The sequence below is a fragment of the Lingula anatina genome, chromosome 7 (genome assembly GCF_051362555.1).
Source record: "Lingula anatina isolate TDL-2025a chromosome 7, LinAna3.0, whole genome shotgun sequence".
Classification (NCBI taxonomy): Eukaryota; Metazoa; Brachiopoda; class Lingulata; order Lingulida; family Lingulidae; genus Lingula; species Lingula anatina.
In genome coordinates this window covers 22713516-22735432 of record NC_141773.1, presented here as the reverse complement: position 1 = coordinate 22735432, position 21917 = coordinate 22713516, and the positions used below count along the sequence as shown (strand labels likewise).

At 39.2% G+C, this 21917-nt stretch overlaps 3 protein-coding genes across 6 annotated transcripts; 1 reads left to right on the top strand and 2 right to left on the bottom strand.

Annotated features, from left to right (window-relative positions):
- Positions 1-302: 302 nt before the first annotated feature.
- Positions 303-8150, bottom strand: LOC106168632 (uncharacterized). Its single transcript, XM_013547777.2, has 9 exons — positions 7964-8150; positions 4523-4832; positions 3841-4013; positions 3189-3491; positions 2702-2893; positions 2315-2408; positions 1977-2072; positions 1390-1513; positions 303-1152 (listed from the first exon to the last, which is right to left on the bottom strand). Exons 2-9 carry the CDS (start codon positions 4807-4809, stop codon positions 1075-1077), a joined length of 1347 nt encoding a protein of 448 aa, XP_013403231.2. The 5' UTR covers positions 4810-4832; positions 7964-8150; the 3' UTR covers positions 303-1074.
- Positions 8151-9675: 1525 nt separating this feature from the next.
- Positions 9676-17635, bottom strand: LOC147760909 (uncharacterized). 4 transcript variants are annotated; one of them, XM_087018052.1, is made up of 3 exons: positions 17360-17635; positions 16278-16468; positions 9676-13040 (listed from the first exon to the last, which is right to left on the bottom strand). In XM_087018052.1, exon 3 carries the CDS (start codon positions 12333-12335, stop codon positions 10824-10826), a length of 1512 nt encoding a protein of 503 aa, XP_086874178.1. In that variant the 5' UTR covers positions 12336-13040; positions 16278-16468; positions 17360-17635; the 3' UTR covers positions 9676-10823. The 4 variants fall into 4 exon arrangements, with proteins under 4 accessions (XP_086874178.1, XP_086874176.1, XP_086874179.1 ...); XM_087018050.1 differs by lacking the exon at positions 16278-16468; XM_087018053.1 differs by lacking the exon at positions 16278-16468 and having other exon boundaries at positions 17430-17635.
- A 408-nt stretch (positions 17636-18043) lies between these two features.
- LOC147760908 (uncharacterized) lies at positions 18044-21681 on the top strand. Its single transcript, XM_087016933.1, has 2 exons — positions 18044-18277; positions 19386-21681. Exon 2 carries the CDS (start codon positions 19428-19430, stop codon positions 20913-20915), a length of 1488 nt encoding a protein of 495 aa, XP_086873059.1. The 5' UTR covers positions 18044-18277; positions 19386-19427; the 3' UTR covers positions 20916-21681.
- The last annotated feature ends 236 nt before the right edge of the window (positions 21682-21917 follow it).

Below are 21917 nucleotides of genomic sequence, written 5' to 3'. Positions count from 1 at the left end.
TGAAAAATCTTAATTTACTTAAATTCAGGGTCTAGTTCTAAATATACTTGAAAGTTGTCTCGGGTTACCTCGTATTTTAACAAGGTTTCTGTGACCAAGGTTTCTGTGTCTAAAACAAGAATGACGTTTCCTAAAAGGCCACCTCGTCGTTTTTGTTTCAGATATACGGTTTGGAATGAAGGCACCAGCTACATGCTTTTGTCAATATATGCTTAACTCGATTTAAATTGGTGGACAACTAAACTATATAAGGTACCAGAAACTAAATGAACGCACGACAAAGAATAACAGACACAATGAAATTACAGAAATATCATTTGGGTATTTAATAATGGTATATACAAATTATCAGTGAGTAATAAAATGTTCTCACCGTAATCTGAATTCGGTAAAACAGCAAAAACAAATAAACCTTCAACGTTTTCAACATGAAAGAATTACCCTAGGTGTGTTGTATATACAAAACCAATAGCGGTGTAACGAAACTGAGGGTCCGTGTAACAGAAAGTTCGCCCTCCATTTAGTTATTATGGTTAGGGTTAGCTTGACCTAGGTGAGTCAAAATCTGGGGCGAGACTTACCTGTACAAATGAAAGGGGCGCGTACTCTTTATCATGGGGGACTCTCTGTCACGTTACACTGGCGTTAAATAGCACTTTAACGATGACCTGATGTTCAAATAATTACTGATACCCTCAGACCAAACGCAAAAAGGCGCATGTGCGTGTCTCAAAATCACAAGTAACTATAGTGAATCTCATACACCCTGTGTTATGATCTGTCTTAATCTTATACCTTGTCTTTGACTATTTTTTCAAGAAAAATAGCTCCGTGGTAGTTCTTCTAATGAGAATTTCTGTTGTTTATCATATTATTCACAACCTAATGCATATATAGTAAGCATTGAGGTAAAAAAAAGGTGAATGAGTAGAGTGTGCGCTATACCATTCCTAAATACAGCCAAGGTAGTATTCTTTTGTCTATACACGTCCCTATCATAATATAATGTACATATATACATAACCCTGATCCTGTTTTCTTCTTATTATTTATTTTCTTATACATCTTTGACTTTTACATGGGATCGGTGGTGCAAGTGCAGTTTGTGGACAGTGATATGTTCCCGATAAACTCACTTGGAAGGGCCTCTCTCTGAAAAAATTAATAAAAACCCTTCATGTATTTTCGTAAAAAATCGCAAGACACATTTCCCAATATAACTTCGCAGACAAAAATAATTTATTGTATTAATTTTTTTGCACCAAGACTGTAGCAGTAATACCATGATTTGAAATCTTCTTTCAGCTGAAACCAGTATGTATTAAAAGTGTGTAAATGAAAATGTTACTTTAACTCAAGAAACCTTTAGATGACCTTATTTGACCTTACCCAGTGCCGCCACTTTCGTATTACGTCATAGAGGTATTTTCCAGGACTTTCTTGTCTTTCTCGTATCTGACACTGGCCAAGCACTGAGAAATTTGGATCTAGCTTACCCAGGTAAACGCCATATCTGAAATATGAAAAAGATCAGAGTTACATGCATCTGTTCATATTGAATTTTTGTCCCGCCATTATCATAAACCGACCCGCAGGTTGTGTGGTGTAGTAGTCAAGTTCCAATCCATCCAAAGTCCCTTGCTTTTCCTTTGTCAGGGTCTGCATGAGTACCAAGGGCAATACACATATAACTTGCTTGTATGTATTGAAGGCTCTTAACAGTTAACCCCCCCTTCCCCGCAACCCCGTAAGGAATTTTCTCAGCATACAATCCTGCCATACAACAATTAATGTCTTTAACAATATGGTGCGTTTTGGGGACACTAAGGAGTGTTTCCATAGGCCTTAGATCGGTCTTTCTCTCAATTTTCGCGAGAGATCGTGCGAGACGGGGCCTGAACCTGCCTCTGGATTTTGGAAGGCAACGAACGCTACATTTATATCTATATATTCTGCAAAAAGCACCAAACACCTACTTGAGCAAGTTGATAAGGGCCTCCATGGCGATGTTGTTTGGCTTATGGTCGCAGAAGTTTCCTATCATAGCAATACCGATTGATTTCTTGTTCCATCTGCAGTAAAAAAAAGACCATTTTACCATCCAGCAAAAGACATACATATTGCGAGAGTACATGTATGAGCGAGAGAGAGAGAGAGAGAGAGACAGAGAGAGAGAGAGAGAGAGAGAGAGTAAAAGAAAGATGGGGAAATTGAAGTCCCCAATCACCTAGAATTGAATTGTTCGATTATCAAGGTACCCCCACATCATTTTTAATTAAAACAGCCAGTCATTCTCTGGCCAAACTCCACCCACGTCGGTGTATGAGCGCCTATGAAGTCCCATCCTCTTCCTTCGTAGACAACGCCATCTTCTCCGATCAAGAAGTTATACCCGATGTTATCCCAGTCTGAATTACAATTAATGTGGAAGTTAGGGAATGGGCTGAACACGGTCATTTTATCCTCTAACCAACTTCTGCTTTCGATCTTGTTAGTGATTAGAGTCCAAACGAGAGAAACATTCCAAACTCAAAATATTAAGAAGAATTTATAATATACAAACACAGTTTTTTCACAGACGTAAAAACACAATCGTTGAGTTTCAAATTAAAAGAGAGAAATGTTCATATTGCCAATAAAATACACAACTTCTGGAATTAAATCATGTTTTTGAAATACACTAAAATAAGACGAAACTTACGATGAAACGTCTCCATGTGGTCCAGCTGTATTTTCTGTATGACAGAGCAGCAGAGTTCGTTAGTGGTGCACTCTATACTGGCAGTGTGATAGATGATGGTGGTGTTAAGAGGAAGATGGTGGAACGGCTCCAACACGTGCTGGGAGTGGCGTGCTCCCCAACCTGCACGGGGCATGAACTGGAGATACGAGTCTGAAAATGGTGAAAAGGTTAACAAATACGTTAAATATGTCAACTATCGTCGTGGGTAAAAACTTAGAATGTACAGTGATGTCGTGTTTTAAATTTAAGTCATTGCCGACGTCACGAAGTTGGCGTGATTTCCTTTAAAACATACATGTATGTTCATCTATTCTGCGACATTTCTCGATCCATATGACTTTTTTGAGGAACCGACCCATAGGTAAACAGGAGCTCGAGGAAGGACAGTCAGTCAGACAGACAGACAGGCAGACAGACAGACAGAGGTAGAGTTTGTAGAACTTACTGTAGTCGTCCGGCCAATTAATCCATTCGGGTTCCATCTTGCAGGGGTGTTGCCCAGGCAAAATGACAAACGCCACGACACATACCAACGCCACGAAAACCAGAGTGAAGAACACGCCAAAGGAGAGGCAGATCCGCTTCATAGACCGAGTGTTTTTCTTGCCTCGGATGTAGACAGCGTGTTGTTCCTCTATGCTCTGCTGTCTCATTTGCAGCAAGCATGCTTTGGTTGTCTCCGGGTCCAGGTCTCGGTCGGCGTAATACTGGATGACGTCATCAGGAGTGCCAAGACGAGACAGCGCATCTAAAACGAAAGGCAACGACAGTTAAAACTGTTACAGATCATTGTCTGTATGAATGTGGATAAATGCAGGAAAAAGATGTCTTATATTCATCAACTTCTTTTTTAAATTTGCAGATTCAAGGTGGTTGCCATGGCGTTTTACAAGCGCAACTTCTATTATTATTGGCACTGGTTAAATAATATTGATATTCATAATAGTAATATTCCATCAATATTTTAAATAAATAATCAAAATGTCAATTTTTTCGTTGAAAAAAATGCAAAACTAAGAAAAACAAAAAAAAAGAAGAGCAAAAGTTTCTCTTTAGCACTTTTAAGTGCATAAAAACCCAAGAGTTAAATAATTTACCCGTTAACTCTTCCCAGAGTTTACAGAACTGGTTGCCAGAGAGAGTTCTGGAAGGGTTGTGATAGAGGGTATTCCTCAGGTTACGTATCCTCATGACGTCATGTTCGGGAAGTGTCTCGTGCGACTTCGGCCGACCTTTCCAAGAAACATTCTGTCCACCACTCGTGACATTGCTGGTATGAGAGAGGACAAATCACTTTTGATTATCTCTAGTATTGTTTTTGTTATATTCATCGTGCAGTTTTGAAAGTAATAAAGTTTGACCATAAACTATGGCACTAAGGTAAAGTGAAATAATCTGGAAATGATAAGATATAGGCTAGGCGAGTAAACAGAAAACCAAAATCGTACCACACCGACGTAACCTTAGCTTTTATGGGCAGTTATTCCCTTTTTTCATGTCTGCTTTTTCAATTAAAATAAGGAAAATAAATAACTGCAGTTAAATCTCTCGAACTAGGTCGCATTAGGAGGGGCACGAGTGACTTAAGACGGTAGGGGGGAAAGAAGATATTGAGAGAGAAATTTTGTAAGTTGCAATCTATCCCCCGAAGTGTTATAACCCAATAAAAAATTATGTTAAAACGTTAAAAACAATTTCTTGACAGCACCACAGGAAGACTGCATCATAAGCAAGAGTTAATGTCGAAGTTGATAAACATTTAACAGCTTAAAAACTCACCGAATAAGAATCACAAGGAGTGAGATATCAAAATGCATCGGGTCTGGCTGAGTTCCCGCGGGCCGCGGGAATAAGAGAGCGTATTGTGGGGACGACATGATGTTCTTCTGGCGCAGGTCTTGGAAGTCTTGCTGATGGAGCTGGAGAAAGTGTTCTAGGGTTAAACCCTTGGGGATGGCGGAGAAGAATAGCTCCCGCACGCGCTTGGTCCCCTCCTCCATAAGAAGGTGTATGATTCTGTCATAATTTGAGCTGTCGTCGCTAAGGCTCTGGTAACCTTGGATCATGTTGGGATTAGGAAGACTTCGAGCTTAAAAAAAATTGATATTATTTGCACTAAGCACATGATGCTTATATTTGACCTGATCTCATTGTTTTCAGTTTCAGATAACCTTCGCCCATTTAATGATCTTTAATCCTGAATTCACACTCAACTCGCACGTGAAGAATACTTAATTGCTTTTTATCCCTGACAATCACCAATAATTTCATAAAATTGTTTTTTTTATTTATTTTTTTTTCATTCACTGATGAATCTCTCTGTCTACATATCTATAATGTACCGGTATAACTGAAATTTTGACTACCTAATATCTCATTTTCTCTTTTTTTAATAATTTAATAATAATCTTTTTGTTTCTATCCGTCTTTTTCACTGATGTAAAATATAATACCGCTTCTTTTCAGTGATTATAAACTAATGGAGTTGATACCCGTACTCTTGACATGCCAATGATATCTACTACACACGATATTCAAATGATACAGAATTAGGAATGAGGGCTTGAAGTACCCACTCATTAGAGGTCTCTGACAAGTATTCATAGAACGCATTTAAAATATAAGAAAAAATATATAATATATCAGCGACGTGTAGTGGCACTTCTTGAACGAAAAAAAAGGAGCACCTTCTTTGTTCATGAACTAGAACCAGAAGCAAAATGAAAGTAAAATAAAGTCTCGTGATCATTAAAACACACCTTTGCTTGTGCAACTGAATGTAATGAGAATAATTTGGGCTCTCTCGAAGAATAAAATGGAATGCGTGTTTGACTCACACTAGTACATGTTAGTAGGTCACGAGTAGTGCATTGGTCGCAAATAACAGTTTTTTTTTTAAATAAAAGTAGCTTCCTGTCAAAAAATGAAAAGAATTATTTCACCTTTAGACTGTAGATAAACAAAGAAGAAGGAAATTAAAGTTGTTTACATATTATGTTTACTCAAACGAGTGCAATTTCCTTAAGATAAGATAACTTACTGGCTTAGGTCAAAATATCCCTGACAATCACCAATAATTTCATAAAATTGTTTTTTTTTATTTCTTTTTTTCATTCACTGATGAATCTCTCTGTCTACATATCTATAATGTACCGGTATAACTGAAATTGTGACTACCTAATATCTCATTTGCTCTTTTGTTTATAATTTAATAATAATCTTTTTGTTTCTATCCGCTTTTTCCACTGATGTAAAATATAATATCACTTCTTTTCAGTGTTTATAAACTAATGGAGTTGATACCCGTACTCTTGACATGCCACTGATATCTACTACACACGATGTTCAAATGATACAGAATTAGGAATGAGGGCTTGAAGTACCCACTCATCAGAGGTCTCTGACAAGTATTCATAGAACGCATTTAAAATATAAGAAAAATGAAATATAATATATCAGCGACGTGTGGGGCACTTCTTGAACGAAAAAAGGAGCACCTTCTTTGTACATAAACTAGAACCAGAAGCTTTTTCCACTGATGTAAAATATAATATCACTTCTTTTCAGTGTTTATAAAATAATGGAGTTGATACCCGTACTCTTGACATGCCACTGATATCTACTACACACGATGTTCAAATGATACAGAATTAGGAATGAGGGCTTGAAGTACCCACTAATCAGAGGTCTCTGACAAGTATTCATAGAACGCATTTAAAATATAAGAAAAATGAAATATAATATATCAGCGACGTGTGGGGCACTTCTTGAACGAAAAAAGGAGCACCTTCTTTGTACATAAACTAGAACCAGAAGCAAAATGAAAGTAAAATAAAGTCTCGTGATCATTAAAACACACCTTTGCTTGTGCAACTGAATGTAATGAGAATAATTTGGGCTCTCTCGAAGAATAAAATGGAATGCGTGTTTGACTCACACTAGTACATGTTAGTAGGTCACGAGTAGTGCATTGGTCGCAAATAACAGTTTTTTTTTTTAAATAAAAGTAGGTTCCTGTCAAAAAATGAAAAGAATTATTTCACCTTTAGACTGTAGATAAACAAAGAAGAAGGAAATTAAAGTTGTTTACATATTATGTTTACTCAAACGAGTGCAATTTCCTTAAGATAAGATAACTTACTGGCTTAGGTCAAAATAATGCGTTTAAATTCTACAATACTAGTAGTACCAGTATAAAGAGTGCCTCAGTACATGGTGATCTAATTAGCACTCATCCAAAGGTAAAAGTGACTTAAATTTAACCCAGATATGGAGTCACAGCAGTCAGAGCATTGTCACCTACTTCACTGCATAGGGCCGTAGGTTGAGAAAATGCTTGGAGGGTAGAGAAGAGGGGATGGGGGCACCTGTTTTAATTGCCATCAGGTTATTTGTACTGTCTGTGGTTTTCATCTAGACGTTCAGTAAAAGAAACGCCAGAGACTTCTCGCGAACTGGGAGAAAGGTTATCGCTTACAATTTTAAAAATGAAAATATATATTTTTAAAAAAATCGGCGGGGGACCGGGGGGGGCATGTGGTATACACGGAATATTCAGAGCCGAATAAATATAATACTGTCAACACTGCAGTCGACAGCGAGCTGCACAGTATATGGAGAATATGTATTTCTGAAGTGGTACATAAATTATCATGATCTTGAACAATGTAATACAACTGTCAAATGTACGTTCAACCGTCGTCGTGCTGCACTGCTCAACTCTGTTGTACACGATTGCTCAATATCATTATAGATTATCATATTGTAATACACTGTTAGGTCATCCCTTACTCTGTGTTGGCTGTATCTACCCTTGCTAGAAAACTGCTGGATTTCAGGAGATCACCGTGCCCAATACTGTTTTACTTTTAAACATGTTTTGTTTAACGTACAACTCTTTACATCGAGTATTGAGACCGATAATTCTTAAATATGACGACATTAAAAATGTCCGAATGACCCACACGCTTAAACATCAGAAACTTCACTACCGTGTATAGATTAAATGCGTGCACAAATACTGTCGTGTACAGCTGATTATTATCTTAACTCCCCTCTCAGTGCTAATCCACTCAAAAAAATGCCGGCAAGATTCAAGTCAAGAGGAGTTATAGAAGTCTGGTGGGTGCTAAAGCTCGATCTACAGGCATCAGCTTTTAAAAGTGCTTGTTGTTTGTTAGACTGCCACAGGATCAGCATTATAACAGACCGAAATCTCACCTGAACGTCTCTTAATCACAAAAGCGCTTGATAGCGCGTGCGGTGTCACCTTCCTTTGGTTATGTATGTGAGCCTCGTTTTTATGTCGTTTCTGAGAAAACGGCCCGTGGTTTACAGGATAATCGGTAACAGTGTTGTCATCATTACTGATAAGGCCCAACGATCGAAAGTAAACGGGGGTGTATAGAAAACAAAGAACAGTTAGGCTGCTAAAAGTCAGTTGGGGAATGGACAAATGAATTTGTAGGTGGTCGGTGGAAAGAGCACTTGCAATGCAACATGTTGACAATAAAATTGGTATTGTTTTGTCGTTGTCTTTTTTTCTGTCCCAAATTAAGCGATTGCTGGTATCGAGGATTTAAAAAAAATTAATGATACAGCGCTTGTATCGCTGGCTTAGTATACGTAATTTATGCCAGCATTCGTGTCTGAGATGTATGTCAGCGCTGAGTCATCAGCTATGAATAAAGTGTAAACTTTCCAACTTTCGATTCCCATAGATTAAGATTGACTTTAAAAGTACATGAACTTTGATAAAAAGCTTTAATGTTGACAGTAGCTTTGACTGTTGATTTAGTTAAAATAACAAATATTTAAACCACTGCATACTCTCATTTCGATAATTTGTCATCAGTGCGCGATAAAAGTAATTTAAGACAGGCTGGTGATTTTTGTTTTTGGCGCTTATCTTTTCAATGAAGTTCACAACCGCAAACACACACTAGTGTATAAACCTAAACCGGTATCATATTTGTGACGTCAATCAAAGGCGTCTTATATGTTTCATTTATGTGTATGATATTTAATCCGCGTCGCCAGTGGTCGCTTTTTGTCACATTCAGTCACCGTGGCGTTCGCCCTATAAGGAAATAGGTTAGAAGAACCAGGTAAAAAAGAACGATATGGGGCGAAAATGTGATAAAGAAATGTTTTCTTTTTTTGTAATTTCTTATAAAAACAAACGTTACATTTTTAGGAGAAGCAAGGGTGGTCAACGTGCACTCCAAGGTTTTACCATAAAAAAAGTTAAACAGGCAGTGGGGTACGATCAAAGACATGAACTCGCCTTCTCACCACACACACACACGTGTATGAACGCATGTGTGCTCGTGCACACACATCCACCCAGAGAGAGAGAGACAAAGAGAGAGGGGGGGGGGAGAGAGAGAGAGAGAGAAAGAGATGGGGGGGAGAGAGAAAGAGATGGGGGGAGAGAGAGAGAGAAAGAGATGGGGGGGAGAGAGAAAGAGATGGGGGGAGAGAGAAAGAGATGGGGGGAGAGAGAGAGAGAAAGAGATGGGGGGGAGAGAGAAAGAGATGGGGGGGGAGAGAGAGAGAGATGGGGGGGGAGAGAGAGAGAGAGATGGGGGGGAGAGGGAGAAAGAGATGGGGGGGAGAGAGAGAAAGAGATGGGGGGAGAGAGAGAAAGAGATGGGGGGGAGAGAGAGAAAGAGATGGGGGGAGAGAGAGAGAGAGATGGGGGGGAGAGAGAGAGAGAGAGAGATGGGGGAGAGAGAGAGAGATGGGGGAGAGAGAGAGAGAGAGATGGGGGGGAGAGAGAGAGAGAGATGGGGGGGGAGAGAGATGGGGGGGAGAGAGAGAGAGATGGGGGGGGGGGGAGAGAGAGAGATGGGGGGGGTCAGATCCAATAATGGTGTATAGATATAAATAAGATGATATTGTTGAAAAAATGCACGCGCGCAGAAAGTAACTCCCATATAACATTTTATTTCCGTAATTTTAAAAGTAATTTAAATTATACCATTTAAGAAAATAAAATGCTATGCACATATAATAACAAAGGGTTACTTACATAGAAAATAATACTAACAACGGTTAAATAATTATTTCCAGAGATAAGTTTTCATATCTACGTTTGTATGTCTGTCATCTGCCTATCGCAAAAAGTGCTGGGTGGATTTTGATGCAATTTTCAGGAAAGGATTTTGATGGTGATAAATTGATCAGTTAGCTTACTAATTAATAAAAATAAACAATTGAGAGTACTGAGCTGCCTTGGTGGATGTTTGCGCTGGCTGGGTGATTTTCTAATGAGATAATCAGAAAATAAGCAAGTGTTAAAATAGACTACAATACTAAGGAAATTCCTCGTACCCAGAATATTGGCCATGTATTTTGTACTAAACGTTATAATTTTACCCTTACGAACTTATACACGCGGAGTATTTGTAATCCGTATTCTCCATATTTCAAGTCTTGTCACTACCATGTCATATTTCAACATTAATAAAAGGGCACCCAGAGAGCCGAAATTACATTTTGGACAAATGAATTCTAAAAAGGCTAAGACTATTTGTAGTAAGGATTATATTAGTGCCCTGCCTTTAAATTGGAATCGATATTAATTTAATTAATAGTAGGCAAACAGGCATACAGATGGACGGACTAACAGACAAATACAGACAATGAAAGTCAGGCAAACACAGATATATAAACGAAAATAAATATGTAGTTTTATCCTAAGATGGCGTTTAAGAAAACCCGCCGATATTGAAATATTAACAAGACAGCTGATGATAAATACAACTTGATGATAAAAACAATACATTTATATAAAAAATATAATCTATTACCTTCGTCTGATTAATTACACGTTTTCCAATAGGAAAAAATAAGCTTTAACACAGCCGCTGCCATTAGTAAAATATCGGCTGCTAAATGAGAGTAACATTTCGATAAGGCACTTAAATAAAAATGCATTCTGGGCCTTTAAAAGCAAACACATTATTGGGCTTTTGCAAAAAGAGCTGTATTCTCAAACTGTGAAATACACGCAGTTGCTCTTCTAAAACGAAATGCAGGGCATTGCTACAGCTCGTTAAACAATATTATGTAGACTCTATCTCAATGCAAGTTTTCGTCCTGTTGAAATTAATTTTATGTATTCAGCCCAATCTTCCACCTTTCCCAGAACATACCCCAAACCCATTCCAAGAACGAAAGCACAAACCAGCACGCCAATGATCCAGAAAAACGTCCGCCTGTCCATAGACAGTTTATATACATTGGTAGTAATAGTTAGACGTGGGTGAGCCTGCTGGTCGCTTTGACTCTCCATACAGTTATCGTTGTTATCGTCACTGAGCCATTTTAAAGACAAGATTCGTTTTCTTGCACTCTCCAGTTGGGTTTCAAAGCCCGATTCCCTGGCTATTGCTTCTGATTTCTGAGCAAAGGTTAACGCATTTTTGAGGTTCTCCTTTCGACGCCAATAATCAGAGCGGCCTAAGTTGAGATAAAAACGTGCAATGGAAGTGGTCGCCCACAAGTCGTGCTCTATCTTATCAAGGCAGTCCTTTGCCATGCGCAGATGTTTTTCCGTAACCAGATTTTTCATCCCCATTCTGTTTCTCATTCGCTCGCCGTAGCCGCACAGAAACAAAGCCAACTTGCCTAGAGCCACCTGAACTTTACGATCATTGTTCATGCTGGGGTCGTTAAGATAATGTTCTATACACTGATGAAAACAGACAATAGTCTTTTCGATGCTCTCTGTCGTTGGCTCTTCCAGGGCTAGGAGAGACGCTTCGTGGAACAGGACTGACGCAGTGAGCCGGCATGGCTCGAGACAGCTCATGTGCTGTTTAGCGTAGCACAGTTCCTCCCACGCGCCTGAGAAATCCTCCTTGCATCGATGTAAAGACACCTTCATGTAGTGGAACATGACACTGTACATTTTGGGATTCGTCGTGTACGGAATGAGCATCTGAATGCGGGACAGAGTTGCAGCCACGTGCTTACTCTTGTGCTCAAATTTCCCGCGGAAATAATCATGCTTGAGCTCCACCAATGAGATAATCAGTTCAACATTCTTGTCGCTGCATTGCGCGCTGCGCAGGGACAGAGCCTCTTTCTGAAATTCATGGCGGTTTCCCTGGTCTGTTAACTTCCCTAATTTATCATATATCAACAGATATTTACGGTCTTCCTCATCTAACGGGCTAGAGATGACATTTGAATAAAGGTGACTGATTCGTCGTCTTCGTGCAGTTTTTCCATCTATTTCAACCTCTGTCGTTTTAACAGATGTTTCGGACTGCAGCGAGGAAAGGGTCAAATCTAACAGAGTGACCAGCGCCTGGTGCTTGGGGCGCAGAGCTTCTCTAAAATGATGAAACGCTCGTTTTGATTCCGAACAATGCTTAAGAATGTGAAGTAATTCCATCATCTGCAGTGGGCAGCTTGAGTCACTACTACTTTTGAGACTTTTCATAAGTCTCAACTTTGTCATGTCTGCTGTTGTAAGCACATTCGCCTTTTGGTAAAGATACACTCGGACTTCGTCGTACCTCACCTCCGAACAAATGAGCTGCTTGTGAATGTTTAGCGTTTTCTTCTCCAATGCATTCATATCGACGGCTTCCTGTCACGTAGTCATACACGCGTCTTAAATTCGATTGAAGTCAAGATCTTTCTTCCAGAATGAGATTCAATCTGAGAATTGTTTTTAAAAAATCTGAAGAAAATCGACAGCTCAAATCAGTTTGATCTCGAGTCTTTCGTGTTCACGTTCACACCAAGGTCCAAACTAAAGGTTGATAAGGCAAAACGCCAGACTTTCACGGAGGTTTTATTCATCACACACCTCAGTCTGTGGACAGCTAAGTCACGTCGTAATCCAAAGAATCCGTGTAAGATCTTAAGATCTGTTCTGAAGTTTACCTGTCACATAGGAACGCTTGCTGTCTCACACACAGGCAAGAGGGAAGAACCGAATCAGTTGTTTTAATGGCTGACGAAACTCAAGTCAACTCATGCAAAAATGCAAATCCTGCTTCCTTATCCCGTGCAGATATTCCTGTTCTTCAAGGCCAAGGCTGCATTGAAAAAACAAAACAAAACAAATACCTCAATCCATTGGTTGAACCGCAAACCCCGAAGGATTTGTTTCAGTCTAAAAACGCCGTTGACGTGTCCGGTCAGTTGCCCGAGTGCCGCCGACGGACTCCGTTCCCTGGTCCTTCTTTATGTAGCATATCAATATCAACGTTTTCAGTCTTCGCTACGGAATTCTCTACCCAAGTACGATGTGCATTCCTGGTTCAGTCGTGCATTCCTAAAAAAGATACGCAAATAATAAATGACAGTTGACGAATTCAGTGCAATGTATATTTACTTTCTATATTTCTGTATGCATGCGGAATACTACTCTATTTCAGCTTCGGGCCTATAGAACAGTCTTGTCCCTACGACATTTTACAGGCTTCCCCCCAAGTTTAAAGGAAGAGCCAACTTAATGAAGAGATTCAAGACATGGGCAGTTTTTTCTTTCTATTTTTCAATATAGGTCACGTGGCACGTGCATGTCACACCCTTCACTCCGCCTACGTGTATGAGTTTTCTTCCCTGATGAGTTGTCCCTGCCAATATGTCTTGCGTGCGTGCACACACGCACACACACACACACACACACACACACACACAGAGAGAGAGAGAAACTGACAGCCTACACATACTGACGCATGCACACAAACGTACACGCACGCGCCTACAGAAGCGTGCGTGTACACGTACTCTTCCCAGTGTTGCACTACACGTACCATAGCCCTGCTTTACAGATCTATCACTTACCTAACCAATAACAACCACGCCCCACTCTACGTTGTGACACGTACAAGTAGACGGGGACCTACACACCTGTTGTTGTGACAATGTTAAAACCTCTCCCGGGCACTGCCACAGGTACATATAGGATATCCACCTAATTTATTTGCCAGTATGTACTGGCTAAAATGCACATATAAATGTGACGGATTACAATACAAAACACTAAACTACAATATGATACGCCTTAACTCAGGTTTACTGAAATATAGTGACTCTATAGTGGCACGGCGTGGATCTAGGCCACCCTTTCTGTGGAAAAAATGACTGCTGAACAAACAAAACATGAAACCAAACGTCAGCCTACCTACTCTCTGACCACAGGGTGCGTTAGTAGTCTGTTAAAATGTTGAAAGCGACTGTGAGATTTTGTCCAGTATTTAAAAGGGATTACTGATATCAAAGGGTGCTTTCCCAGAGATTTAGATCGATCTAGAGATTAAGATTTAGATCGACCTAACTCCCTGGGGGTTCACGCTAAATTGCAGTCAGCCGAGCGGGCACCATAGTTAATTACCCCTTTACAGCTTTTAGTAGGCGGGACAGACGCTTAAGCCGGCCAAGCTGACAGTAATCTAGTGAGACTCCCCACAGGGATAGATCGATCTTAAAATCTATGGAAATGGGGTGAAAGGGTACGACCTACCCATGACAGGCATTTGAACACTTTGCTACAACTTTTCTTTTACGCCAGCGTTAAGTCTAACGCGTAGAACCACTGGCGTAAAACAAGACTTACTACATACAACTTAGCAGACTTGACCTTGAATTTAAAATGCAGTCAGGAAAAAAAAACATCTTCAATACGTACTGTTAAGTGTCGCCTAATAGGTACAGCCTACGCGCATTACACTTCAGATTGCCTTGCGGTCGTGTTCCTGGTTTTAGCCGCATAGAAAAATGTCAGTGTTTATGAAGGGTGGCCAGGGCAGTCGGTGTGGCGACACCTCTCGGTCGTTTCAAACAATGGGTTTTGGGCGGTGACTCAAATGTGAGACAAATATCGTACTGCCTGACTTACTTTTTAGGGGAATTCCCTACTCGGAAAGAATTCCAATCAACTGCCTCACCCTGCTCACTTGCTTTCTTCTGTGTGTATAATGTGTATGGGTGTGTGAAATAGTCGGCGGGACGGGACATTTGGCGAATTTTTTTAACAGGAATACCCGCGTATATCTTCTCTTTCTGTTGATCGATCTCTAAATCTGTCTTTGAGTTTAAAAAATGTAAAACAATTAATTTGATATCAATTTTACAACAATAATAGTAACTTAGTGTATATATTCATATTTTATTTCTTGTATATTCTTCTTGGGTCATGCTATTTCTTTAATTTTGAGTGGGTCCCCTGCACCCTAAATTAAACATCACGTGTATAAAATTAAACATCCATGTATAAATAAAGGACCTGGAGAATCAATATGAATAAAAAGCTAATTGTGAAAGCCGCTTGACAAAACATGGACTAATTTTAGATCCCAGCTTTCTTAAACCGTACAGTATAACCAGTGTACATATTAAACTGGGCTGATCCAGAAAAAAAAGGCGCTACTGTCTATACCAATAGCCTGTATACAGTTCCTTACAAGCACAGCCGAGTTTGTTGGCAGAAATTTAAAACACGACAATGAATGTTTCCAGTGGTGCTTGAAATGGCGGAACTCAGCGAGATTAAGTTGCTCTGACTTTCTTCCTCGTATACGTAACCATTGGTCTATAAGAAGCACCTTGGTCTCGTGACATTGTATCATGTACCTGGTTTTCACCCAAGAGGACACTTCTCGGTAAAACCCAAAATTTGGAACTGGTTATAGTAATTGCTAGCGATGTTCTGGTTGAATTATGATGTATTTCACCGCATGGAAATTGAAGAATCTAAACAATAACCATCTTATATCAAAATAAAAGGAAACAAATGCAAAGGCTCCCAATAATAATAAACATTTATATTTGCTCTAAATTTTCCATTTTTACTCATAACAATTATGTCCTCACTGTTTGCACTGTGATATTTTCTTTCTCAAAGTGAAGTGAAAGGTTTAGTCACATAAACTGCATGTGTATCATTGTGTGTGTGTGTGCGTGTGTGCGTGCGCACGCCCGTCTTGGGTTGCATGGAGCACTAAAAATATATGTATGTATATATTTTTTGTTTTACTTTTCGGGAAGTGGCATTACTTGGAATTATTCATATAACTGTACCCGAAATTGACACTTGTTTTAAAAGTGCAATTAAAGCCTGACTTTTTTGAGCTACGCTTATTATTATTATTAATATCTTTTTTTGAAAATTGTGGACCTGTATGCAAAGCGACAGGTTTTTATACGAACTTGTGTTGAAGTTAAATGTTAATGATATATTATTCAAGGAAATACACTAAATACACAATTTCTAGATTTATAATATTGTCTTTTCTACAAAATTTTTTTTTCATTCCGTCTCAAAGTATTCTCCAGTGGCGCTGGCTTCGTTTTAGAGAAAGTAACAAAAAGAAGGTGGAAGAAAACATGTCTGCCGTGGCAACGAATAACTATTACAATGGCAGAAATAATCTTTACCGCGGTGAAAACTCTTCCTAACAAAAATTATTTACAAAAATAATAATAATAATAATAATAACAATAAAAAATAAATAAATAAATAAATAAATAAATAAATAAATAAATAAATAAAGGATAAAGAGGATACCTATGGGCCATCGTAATTTCTCCATCCGTCACATGGGGCTATATGATTTTCACAAGTTGCCCTCATAAAAATAACTGATGTTACTCCCAAGATATGTCAGATATGTGTACTAGTTCGACCACCACACTGCAGGTGGCGCTGATAACGGTCACAAGCGTGCTCACTGCGTAATTTCTCAAAACAGAGGTCTTCTAAAAATAAAGCAAACATCACCCTATGATGAAATATACAAAAAAAGTTACCTCGTGATAATCACTGTAAAAATGCTTTTCGTAATAGGTATTTATAGTAGATGTGTTAACGGTTTTAACCGTAAAACAAATTTGTTAAGACAAATACAAATTAAGATATATAAACGTACATGTACTTTTAAATCAGTAAATAGAAAACGGCCCTTTGTAATACAAAATTATTCATATTTATTCATATTTGTCTTTAAAAATAACTAAGAGGATATGCACATGCTTATCCAGCTTACGTGAATAAGAAAAGTAAAACAAGCACATTTTGCTAAACCAAAACGGATTGCCTTCTTTTAAGAACTACCGGTAGTTGTGAATTTCACACGCGGCCTAATTAGTAGCAATTAGGCCTAATAGTCCGAAGGTTCATTGGTCCGAATATTCACTATAGAACCTTCGGACCAATGATCCCTTGATTAAAAAACCGATGAAAATGTTACCATTTTCCGGACCAATGAAGCTGCGGACCAATGCACCTTCGGACTATGCCCCCTAAACGACATTAGTATTTCTGCAGTTTGACCTACTTTGTATTTCATCAGATGCATTTCCCATTATAACCTTCAAATAAACCAATGTTTTCTCTAAGCAGCTGTGGACTGCAGTGACTGAACAACATAAATAAACTTCGATACCGAAATAGAAATAGGCGGAATGGAAAGAGGAGGTAAATATACTAGCCCCCCCCCCATCGCTCCTTATATTATTAGCTTTAAAAATGTAGGACTTTAATTCGGACTAAGGCCTTCGATCAAAAATACATCTTAATAACTAAATAGGGAGTGTTGACTTCTCGTAAATCATTCCACAGTATTCACATACTCCCGTGACATCACTTACCAATACAGTCTTAGATGGCCAAAATCCACGACTTTCATTTTCAGGACCTTATATACTGGTACATATGTACTGGTGTATTGATGTTATTTCGAGTACTTTCATCTTTTCGTATTTGCACAGGTATTTCGCAAGCTTGATCGTAAGACACCCCGAGGACAACGTCTTCTTATGTCCATCTTACTCTTCATCCTGAAATATTAGTCATACAGATGCGAAGTTTCAGATCTTATTCACGAATTTCATCACGTTTAGAAAATGCGTGTCACGTGATTACTATGGAGGGAATCTGATACACCCCTTTGCAATGACAATGGCTATACAAGCTTATAACCTGAACAGTTATTTGAACTTGATTTCATCCGGGTCAGGTCAACGAAGGCAAGGTGAACACGGTCGAAATACAATTGATGGGTCTCAAACTCAATTAAAATAAGCGACAAAACGGTCCCTTTCACATCAACTACAGATCTATTCTAATACCTACATGTATAAGCAAGCATAACAAATAAGTTTACATATAAAAAATGTGATTTTGATTAATGTGTTTGTTTATTCAGAACGGGTCTTTATGTTCAAAATAAACCAGACTGCATGCCTCCTTTAACTATTCGACAACCGAAACTAAAACGGGAGGTAATAATAGAAAGTCGCGTGACTGGAAAATCCCACTTTCTTGTTTAGTCTATGCGCAAACCACAGCAATTTACGTTGTGGAGTGAGCTGCTTTATTTTTTAATAAGACGCATGCTCAGGACTGGAGCTCGCCTTACTATCACGTGAATGGTTTAACTGCGCATTACCATATCAATAGGCTTTACGATCAGCCCCAAGTGAAAATAAGACGTTAGATATCTAATCGCAGATCATATCGAGACCTTATACATGGTTACAGCTACTATAACGTTAACATTACAGCAGGTAAGTCTCTAAACAGAAAATTCATTGATCGAATGATGCAATATACTGTAGTGTCCCGGTATCTGATGTAATTTAATTGTAGCTGCGTTCGTGTTCATGTGAGGGCGCATGCATGCATGGCAGTAGGAGAAAAGTTGTTTTTAATTCAGACTTTTTCTTTTTTTTTTTTCTGGGGGGGGGGGGGCACAAAGTGACACATTGAATTAAGCCATATTGATTCTAACTAAAATGTAATGCATGCATTTCGTCTGCGGGGTACGTATTGATTCCTGCGCATTCTTCATAACGGAGCAAATATATATTTTTAGTTTCCGTCTGCTACACTGTACGTTGCATTCCTGTGTGTTTGAAATTTTGTCTCGTATTTCCAAACGTGATTATATCCGTAGTAGGGCCTATAAATGCTTTTGTTTTATACATGTAGGACTTAACGTAGTGGTTCATGTGCTCTACACGTACGGGCGGTGACACGGTGTAATCGGTAGACTAAATATATCATGAAAAAACTAAAAACAAAGTATTGACAAACAAGCATTATGCTACGGGGCTACGGATTATTGTAAACCTTAATTAAAAGGATGACAACTGTGCATTTTGGCCCAAAAAATTTTTTTCTGGGGTATACGACATTTGTTCCATACTTACTAATGGTTAATGAATCCATTCCAACATTCAAACTTAGTCGTTGTTTTTTTTTTTCTAAAAAGATTGGTTTTTTGTAATATTACAGAGTGTAGTCAGCTATGGAAGTCACGTGATGTGATGGCAAGCACAAATTTCAGAATAATTGCGTTAACCGCCGTTTTAGTGGTAAAATAGAATTTATTATATTTCTATGAGTTGTTTACAATGCATTTATAGTGAAATATGGATATCATATGAACAGTTGTCGTCCCTTAATATGGGTTGTTACTTCTCTCTGCCAGATGCTAGCTGCGTGATGACGTCATTGGGATACTTTGCAATAACCCGCAGTACAGAAAAGCGCTGGGCAATCAAAAGATAAATATCTATGAATGTCTAGCGAAAAAATATTTCGGTGATTCTGGTAGAGGGCATAGGTTGTTGCAGTATACTCTCCAATGGACTTTTTTATTTTTATTTTCAGATGCCTACGGTAAACTTCTACGGTCAATGATAGGGACAAGCAATGGACCGCCAGGACCATGTGCGATTACTGAAAAATCACGATTATCTGATAAAGAACCTTCAGACACACAGGCTACTGTCCCATTTAGTACAGTCAAGGATTCTAGTTGATGATGAAGCAGCCGGTATCCTAAATACAGTTTCCGAGAACCGTAAGGCGGAAGAACTTCTTCGGCTTCTCAAACGTGGCGGCCCAATGGCGTATTCAGCGTTCCTACAGGCTTTGGAAAACGCAAGTCAGTATTATATAATCAAAACTTTGAACGATACAGAAATATCACAACAAGATTTATTGAAATATAGAAGAAATAAAAAGCGTTGTCGGGGCACCCGGTCAAAGTCCCGCTCGACCTCGTCTGGAGACACAACTTCAGAATCGAGCCATAGTTCTTCGGATACCGATTCTGAATGTTTTTTGGGAAACGGACACCAACTATTCAATGGTCGCACTGAAGGAAGGGATGTTTCAGACGATATTCCCGCATCGGTGGCACAAGCAGAGCTGTCCAGTAAGGAACAGAACTATCTATTACTGTACGAAAAGCTTGGGAAAGAAGTCGATGACGGCGGATTGCGAACCTTTAGAAGAAGGGTTAAAAAAATGCGGAAGAAATCTCTGCCAAGCGACGTTCGTGTAGTGATATTACTAGTGCAGTTAAAGCACGCTTATTTTAAGGGATTGTTTCAAAAAGATTCCCAGAAAGTGAATTCCTATGATCGACAATTGCAGAAGGAGATAGGCAAGACCGTCAACCCCGCAATGTTCTCAGCCATGTATCTTTATCTCAAGGCTTCAAGGTACCGTTGTTCAAGAAACATGCGTAGTGCATGGGAGGCGTTAACGTGCGCTAAGCAGCAAATCAGCTCCTTAAAAATAGGCCGCGTGACTGCCGCCGTCTTCTTCCACGAGGCGAGTCTCCGTAGTCAAGAACGGCACATGACGAAGGAAAACCTGCATGAAATCGTTTACTGTTATGGCAAGAGTGTTGAATGCTACTACACGGACCAGGTAATGGGGAGACATAACGATCGTAAGATCCAGGTGGCACTGTGCAAGCAGGCCATTGTGCTGTGCGGTTATGGGGAGACCCCGAACTACGATTGGCCGGTGCCAGATGAGTCAGACATGCGCCAGGCCTGGGAGTGTATAGAGAAAACCGAAAGCGACTTCGGGACACTTGTAATGAACTCTGTAGGTAGCTGTTACTTGAATATTGCCAAATCAGATTACTATCAGAGGAGGGAGAAGTATGATATCGCGTTGGAGTATGCACAGATAGCGCACCGCGTTGCCACCAATGGAGGGTTTCAGAACGAACGTAATTATGCCAAACTGAGAGTAGCGATACTTTCCGCGCTGAAACAGACTCAGAAACAGCAACAACAAAAATGGCAAAAGAAACGACAGTGGTGCATTTGGACAATGTTGGGAACACTTTTGTCGTTGATGGTCGTGACATTGATATTTATACATGTAGTTTATTGTTAGACGGACTGAGGTTAATATGGAATGTGCCATAGGAGAAACTATTGTTATTACAGTTTTGTGACATTTTACTTGTATATTTATTATTAGGATTCCTCATAGGGGAATACTATTGTTTTTGGTAGTATTATAGTTATTATTATTCTTTCCGCGCGTTTTTTTTCGCAAAAAATCTGAAATAATTATCATAGGTAGCCCATGGCAAGAATATGCCACAGACCCAGTTTCAGTGACCTTGACCTACTTTTCAAGGTCACAGGGGCTTTTAAAGGCAAATTTTATGAAATTTGAAATTGCCATTAGGCCTAAGGTATAAGCCATATGGCTAAGGGCCTTATGGTCAATGATACTGAGACAAATCCACAGATAATGACCTACTTTTATGCAAGTAGGTCAAGGTCGCTAATGGCCAAACGGACTCAAAAAAGGTTTGTTTCCGAGATCTCAAAAACCGGAAGGCCGAGAGCCCTAATCATAGTGGCAAATGATGCCCTATATATTTATCTAAGGTTAGCCGTACTTTGGTAGCGATTGCCTAATTACTTTTTTTAATATCAATTTTTAAATATTTATGACATCGCAGAAATCGTGACTTTGGCAATTTCTCCATGAAAGACTGGTTTTTGGTCATAGCATGCTATAGTAAACTACCCCAAACATATACCCAAAGCCCCCAAATCAAATGTCAAATTTGACCTTGACCCTCATTTTCAAGGTCATTTGGCTATTTCATGGAGAAATATTGAAGTGGGCTAAAAGTGATGTTTTGTTGCCCCCCCCCCCCCCCCCCAATTCGCACATGCTCTTTCAGAATATGGGGCTAAATTTAACCCATGACCTTCACATGACCTTGTAAGAGCATTTCCACACCTATTTTGCAGGGGAATCCTCCGCCACTGGCTTCAGCCAGTTGCAGTCTAGTTATTATTATTATTATTATTATTACTTTATGGTAACGCTCTGTGGCACTTAATTTTTAAAACGATTATATGGGTAAATTTTATT

What these genes read in the sequence shown, in the direction of transcription:
- LOC106168632 (XM_013547777.2), bottom strand. Translation starts at nt 4,809, where the DNA reads ATGATCCAAGGTTACCAGAGCCTTAGCGACGACAGCTCAAATTATGAC. An exon ending in CTCCTTGTGATTCTTATTCG is followed by an intron (nt 4,014 to 4,522) that starts GTGAGTTTTTAA and finishes CTCTCATACCAG; the next exon opens with CAATGTCACGAGTGGTGGAC. An exon ending in ATAGGCGCTCATACACCGAC is followed by an intron (nt 2,073 to 2,314) that starts GTGGGTGGAGTT and finishes TTTTTACTGCAG; the next exon opens with ATGGAACAAGAAATCAATCG.
- LOC147760909 (XM_087018052.1), bottom strand. Translation starts at nt 12,335, where the DNA reads ATGAATGCATTGGAGAAGAAAACGCTAAACATTCACAAGCAGCTCATT.
- LOC147760908 (XM_087016933.1), top strand. Translation starts at nt 19,428, where the DNA reads ATGGACCGCCAGGACCATGTGCGATTACTGAAAAATCACGATTATCTG.